The 7,348-nt window shown below is 35.5% G+C and overlaps 1 protein-coding gene across 1 annotated transcript in view; it reads right to left on the reverse strand.

Annotated features, from left to right (window-relative positions):
- The window catches only part of LOC135226942 (uncharacterized), a 69,008-nt gene extending 61,907 nt beyond the window's left edge, over positions 1–7,101 (reverse strand). The window contains exon 1 of the mRNA XM_064266623.1: positions 6,771–7,101. Within this exon, the coding sequence (XP_064122693.1) occupies positions 6,771–7,101 (331 nt within the window). The remainder of the gene's footprint in view (positions 1–6,770) is intronic.
- Between the last annotated feature and the right edge of the window lie 247 nt (positions 7,102–7,348).

The following is a 7,348-nucleotide window of genomic DNA, read 5'->3' on the forward strand; positions in this document are numbered from 1 at the left end:
ACATTTGGTCAACTTTAACGCGTCTGAAATGGTAAAAAACTGCAATTGTAAGCTAAAACTCTTACAGTATCGTAATATTCCATCATTTACCTTCATTTTGAAACAAATTGCAAGTCTCTATAACAATATTTCGATTTATGGTGAATTTAAAAAAAAATTATTTTTTTATGTCCGCGCGCTACGAATTCATGCATCATTTTGTGGTAATATTTTCTCTGGGTTGCTTTTATCGTTTTACAAAGTGTTATATACCAAAATGATCGTAATTTAGTGCACATTACAACGAAAAAAAAGTAACTTGTTACCTCTAACCGTTTTGCGCACAGTGCGATTTGAATACAATTATATATGAAATTTCGTTTTTGTGCTATCATATATCGCATTATTTATATATGATAATGATAATTTTTTTCATTTCTGATGGTTGCATACTAAACTTCAAGCAATGACAAAAAAAGGAGCCAAAAATGAACTCTTAATCTTGAAAACTAAGCACGCTGTGATTTTTTGAAAAAAATATTTTTTCCGCTTCCGCGCTCACTCTCAAACCCCTCCGGCATACGGGGGTCATTTTTTTATTTACCGCTCCGGCGTAAGAGGGTTAATGCTATTTACATGACTCCTTATGGGAATTATTGTTTTGGTTTTCTTACGTTTCAGATATCATATGAGGTCCCGGAAAGGATTATGTACGAAAACCAAGGTACCACTGTACTTAAAATGCCCTTAATCCATTTCAACACTCAAAATGCCACTCCATATTTTTATGTTTCATGTTATTAAAAAAGTAAAATACATTTCTAAATAACAAATACTGTTTAAAAAAATGATAAAATGAGTATGTAGAGATATAATAAGGTTTTATATAGTATACAGGTAGTGATCAAGTTATGATAATTCGTCTTACGATAATCCGATTTTACCAGAGAGACCAAATTATAATAGCCTAACTTTATCCCATCTTCTAGTTAAGTTCAAAAACAGCAAAAGAGAATAATGAAAGGATTGTTTTAATGTTATACTCATTGCGTAAATGAACAACCGAACAAGAAACAACTTTATTTGCTAAGTACAACCGAAATGGATAATAACATCAGTTTGGCTTGTATTTCAACCATCGTACAATAGTAAACAATTACTGTAGTTATGTTACAAATGACGTTATGTAGAATAGGACTGAGATATTTCTATGTAATAATTTTATTCACTATAGATCACAGATCAACGAAGAAATATACTATTGTTAAATTTAAACCTAATTGTAGCTGAAGCCGAGAAAACTGTTCAAGTTGCTAATGACTATTTTTGTTCATTGGCAACAAGGATATAACTCCTGTAAACTTATGCCATCGAACGCAACCGTAGATAAAATTGAGAGAAAATTATTTTAGTCAAAATTACTGGGTTTGAAAGAACACATTTTACTGTTGTTTTCACACCAATAAAAGATAAATAACGTAAAGCTCGTATTACGATGAAATCAAGTGAAAATAGCGGACGACTCTCATAATTTTATTATTCGATAAACTTGTCGCCAACGTAATCATATTTTGACTTTAAAACACATCATATAACAAAAAATGACTGTCTCATATAAGTCAAGTATCTAAATATTCATTTATCCTAACTAGATGCAAGAAAATTAACTCAGAATTGAGTTAAATATGGAGAAACAAACTCATATTTGCCATCAGGTTCAATTTGTTTATGCCCTTATGTTCATGAAAGGGAAGGAAGGGGGTTCTGATCATGTAATTTACTGGGCAAGTATATACAAAACCTGTTATTAGAAAAATATCATTTTTATATATATAGCTTATTCAGTAATTACATGACTAATTCCCACATTAATAGGAGGTGAGAATCACAGACATACATATCTACTCCCAAACCATAATTAATTATACTGACTGAGAATAGACTTTGCTAACATTAATTAATATACAGTGCGACATTCGTTTTTGTACTTAAAATAAGGCATTTTAAGGTATTTTTACGGCACAATTTTCAGTCAACAGCGCCGCTAGCGCTGTTATGTCTAACGAGTTCATACATTTGTAGAAATGCCGTTCAGACCATAAAGGTTATGCAAATGATACTAACAAATTTTATGGAGGTATATTACATAGGTACGTATTAGGGTAAAATATATGCCTCTGACGCTGTTCTATGCCGAAAATATCGAGTTACATAAGTGCAAATTTAGTTATGGATGTGTCAATTTATAAATGTTCATGCTTTTATGTTTAAAATGTGTATGAAAATGTATTATGTATAGGGTATTTTTATTTCTGCACAGAAATATGATACAAAGGCAGCTTTTGAAACTGTCCTTCACATTATCAAAGAGGATGTTTTTTCATGTTCTTTCTTGTGAGCCGCCGCCTGCTGCTCTTCTGAAAATATAGAGTTTAAAAGAGTGCAAATTTAGTGATCGATGTATCGATTGTATAAATGATCATGCTTTTGTTTAAAATGTGTATGAAAATGCATTACGTATAGAGTGTTATTATTTCTGCGAAGAAATATGATACAAAGGCAGCTTTTTAAACTGCCCTTCATGTTATCAAATATACATACAATGTTTTTCATGTTCGTTCTTGTAAGCCGCCGCTCTTCCGAAAATATCGAGTTTAAAAGAGTGCAAATTTAGCGATCGATGTGTCGATTTTATAAATGTTCATGCTTTTAAGTTTAAAATGTGTAAGAAAATATATTACGTATAGGGTATTTTTATTTTTGTACATAAATATGATACAAATTGAGGCAGCTTTTGTAACTACTCTCCATGTTGTCAGAGGATGTTTTTTCATGTTCTTTCTTGTCCGCCACTGTTCCGAAAAATGCATGGTGTTATTTTATTAATTATGCACCTTTTCCATAAATCCTTTAAAAAGTTATACATTACTTCACTGTATCCAAAATATTGTATGTATTCTCATATTATTGAATTATAAAATACTACGGCAAATCTAAGCCAGTATTCTGCAGAGCAGCCAATGTTTTGGTTTGAAATCAGCTGATGGCAAATACGAGTTTGTTTCGCCATATTTAACGCAATTCTGAGCAAATTTTCTTGCTTCTAGTTAGCATAAATAAATATCTTGATACTTGACTTATATGAGACAAGGTTATTTTTCCTTAAACGACGTGTCTTTAGGTGAAAATATGAATTGAATAGGTCCCGTTGTGATTGTGAACTAATTTTTTTTTTCGTTAACAGATTACATTAGAGCATGTTTATTGCGTAAAAAAAATTACATGATTCCATTCGCAATTTTCCTTTATATCATCGTAATACGAACTTTACGGTATTTATCTTATATCAGCGTGAAACCAACAGTAAAATGTCTTTCAAGCACAGAAGTTTTGATTAAAATGATTTTATCTCAATTTTATCTACGGTTGTGTTTGATGTGGCATAAGTTTACTGGAGTTTTATCCTTGTTGCCGATGCACAATAATAGTCATTAGCAGCTTGAACAGTTTTCTCAGCTTCAGTTATAACTAGGTTTAAATTTAACAGTATATTTCCCGATAGATCTTTGATCTAAAGTGAATAAAGTTATTACATTAAGATATCTCAGTTCTATTATAAATAACATCAATTATAACAACTACGGTAATAGTGTACTATAGTACAATGATTGGAATACCAGCCAAACAGATGTTATCCAATTCGGTTGTACTTAGAAAAAAAAGTTGTTTCTCGTTCGGTTGTTCATGGCTGTACAAGTTTACGCAACAAGTATAACATTAAAACCATACTTTCATCATTCTCTTTTGCTGTTTTTGAACTTATGTAACTAGAAGATGGGATAAAGTTAGGCTTTTGTAATTTGGTCTCTCATAAAATTGGATTATCATAAGATGAATTATCGTAATTTGAACACTACAGCTACCTGTACACTGTATAAAACCTTATTATACCTTTACATACTCTAGACACCCAAAGGATTAAAGCTAGCCTTTCTTCACTTTACAGTATGTATAATACTATAATGTACTGTACATTAAATTCTATAGTAGTACTATACTGCATAAATATAATTTTACTTATTGAGCCATTGCAGGATTACGGCGCCGTTTGACTGGTCTAGAATTTCGAAAGGTGTGCAGCGGCCATAGGCTTTAAAATCGCTTAGCGTCTGCGGGCAGGAACGGAACCCCTGCCGCTAACCGAGGGCCCCCTGTAATCCGTTCCAAACCTCCTACGAAATCCAAAACGTACGAAAACCAAAACAATAATTCCCATAAGGAATAATGTAAATAGAATTAATGCATTCCACACCCCCAAAAATATAAACAAAAAATACATTTTATAGGGAATAAAGAGTTTTACATACAGAAAACAATGAAAAATAAATATAAATGATTAATGAAATGAATAAATAGACATTTTACATCACTTACCTTTATGGAAAACGAATGTTAGCATATGAAAGATGGAGAGGAGGGGAGAGGAAGGAGGAGAGGTTACTGTTTGGAAGGGGGAATCTCCCTCCAGGACTTCCTGGTATCAAGGGCCTATCTGAGGTTACTTCCCCTCTTAATTTTTTAATGGCACTAGGACCAGTTTGAGAGTTACTAGACCCTTGTCGCACAACTAAACTGTCCAGACACATTTGTTTCTGGCATTTCTTTAAAATTTTCCTAAAGTTAAATATGGCATTGTCATTAAACATGTTGGAGACATAGATTACAACTTCTTTGTTGGGAAAATAATTCTCCACAAATTTTTTTTTACATAATTCCACTTTGCAAACATGTCCTTAATCCCTAAAGTAGGCACATTATGTATGCCCATTTGTTATCTGAATTTTTCAAACCAGCCTCTATTGGCCTTAACTTCACTAACAACAGCACTTTCTGAAGGCATTTCCTCACTGAGATTGGCATGCAACTTCCTCCAAAACTTTGCTACAAGTTCTTTCTTAAATTCTGTGTTTCTCGCCTTTTTTACATAAGGCTAGCACTTGGAACTTTCTATGGCCCTATGATGGCTTATTTAGCAGTTGCACTCGAACAAAAAAGCACAAAAACAACGAACACAAAAGCAGAATGTGTCACGAGAGAAGGTGGGATACTTTGTTTGGGCACTTGGTACTGGGCCCGGTCACGCTCTAGGCCCCAGATAGAGCACTTCTGAATGTATGACAACCAAGGAAACGTATAATAACAGAGACAAAATTTTGTAGAAAACACTCAAAGAAAACCAAAACATACAAAAAGAGAGGCATACAAAAACAGAGGTTCGACTATAATGTTTGGGACAGTTTTTCTCGATGTCGAGACTGATTATGATTGAAGGTTCACACTATTATCATTGTGGACCTTCAATAAATATAATGCTTATTGTACTCTTACTTGATAAGAGAGCAGAGCAGGTAAATACTGCCTCTGGTTGGTGCTCATCCTATCGTGTAGGGGCAAGGCAGTATGGCCTTGATGCACATATTACTTTAGTGAGTGCCTTTATCACATGGTTAAATGCCTTTAGCTACCCAAAGGATACAAGATGCCCCTGCAGAAGGCACAGTACCAGACAATACAACCAGGATAAAATCACTGAATGAATTGTTAAAACCATTACCCAACTATCAAAAGACTGGAGTGTACTCCATGTGCACAGTACTCCCAGACTCTCTTTAGAACTTGACACCAAATGCAAGGCGAAGAGATGAAAGGAAAGAAAAAGCTTCCTATGTTTCCTCCCCCAACACTAGTTAAACTCACCTTGAAAGCTCCCTCAGACTGCTCAACTCACTTTGTAAGCTTCCTCAGAATGAGTAATGGATGACCTTCAAGATTCAACTCACCAACCAACAAAGAAAATAAAGGGAAAAAGGGAAAGGTCCCTCGCCACAAACTCTCAACCACAGAGCCCCGAAGCACAACACCCTACCGCCACAACAACTGTCTGACTACTGCCCAGGTGTAGAAAATCCCACTCACATGTAACTGCAACAAGTGTTTCCAAAAAATCCTAAATCACATTAATGACACAACACACCCACATGATCTTAAGATCAAAACACACACACACACATACACACACACACAACTTAATCAGACATAATCAGCAATCCATACAGGAGGTCTCCTATTTCTCAGTGGACGCTGATTCTCCCGTTTCACTTTGACCACTCACTTGTGGTTTCACCCATTCTTCGGAAAGTGAATCATCACTTGACATTTTGCTTGAGCCACTAGATAGGGAAGCTGGAACTACAACTGGTCACACATCCAACACATGCCTCGGCATTCCATCCACGGAAATGTTGTTCAAGGAGTTCACATGAATAACCATCCCTTTGTGCCATTGAGTAGTACAACGGGCATCTGGGGGCTTCACCCACACCTCCTCTCCCAGCTTAATTGAAAGGGGCATGTCTTGGCTGGTATCTGCTCCTTTGGAGACTCCTAAAGGTTATCTCCATTCATATCTGTACACTGCATGCTGTGGAACAGATGATTCATCCTGCCCGGACCTTGGTGTGCTATTGTTCCAGAGTACTACTTCAGTAGGACTAATTCCTCCCCTCTCTGCAATAGCCTTGATGGTCCAATGGTGCCTTTCAACTATTCCATTTCCTCCTGATCAATAAACAGCCTGAAACGCCTTAACAATGTTCCAAGTCAAGACTTTATCTCCTAAATGCTGTACTATTATCCAATAATAGTTCATCAACTAGCCCTTTTTCCAAAAGGATATTATTCAACTCAGCAGATATCTTCTCTCTCTAACTTCCTCCATATTGCGAAACAACCTAGACCACAGTCAACCACTGATAAATAGGGTATCTGTCTGTAATGAGTAACATCAATAGCTAAGCGCTGCCAGTTTCTTTCAACACTTAATTCGCCTCCTTTGTGCATCACAGGAGCAGGATCAGTGGACTGACAATCATCACAACACTGCACTACCTTCTTCACACATTCTCTGGAAACTTCAGGGTCCAACTTCTTGGCTAAATATAGTGTTCTGTCAATTCCCGTATGGTGTTTATTATGCAACTCTGTTAGATCAACTACAGCACCTTCACAGAGATGTGCATGCTCGACTTCATTGCTTGCCAACCAACTCTTCTTGACTCTCATCTGAATATCAGCTTTATTCTTCTCTGTAGGCATCATCTGAACAACAATATTCAAACCAAACTCTAATCAGTTCCTTCAATGTTCCCAAATGTCTCTTGATCATCATTTCTACAGCTTCCTGTGTGTGAACACAGTTCTCAGCACTTATTACAGATTTCAACCATGCTCCCACAGTTGCAGATTCAGTCCTCAGCTCTATTGACTCAAGACCCCATTTAATGGCCACATTTACCCCTTTCAAAACAGA

This window comes from Macrobrachium nipponense, chromosome 15 (assembly GCF_015104395.2).
Source record: "Macrobrachium nipponense isolate FS-2020 chromosome 15, ASM1510439v2, whole genome shotgun sequence".
Taxonomy (NCBI): Eukaryota; Metazoa; Arthropoda; class Malacostraca; order Decapoda; family Palaemonidae; genus Macrobrachium; species Macrobrachium nipponense.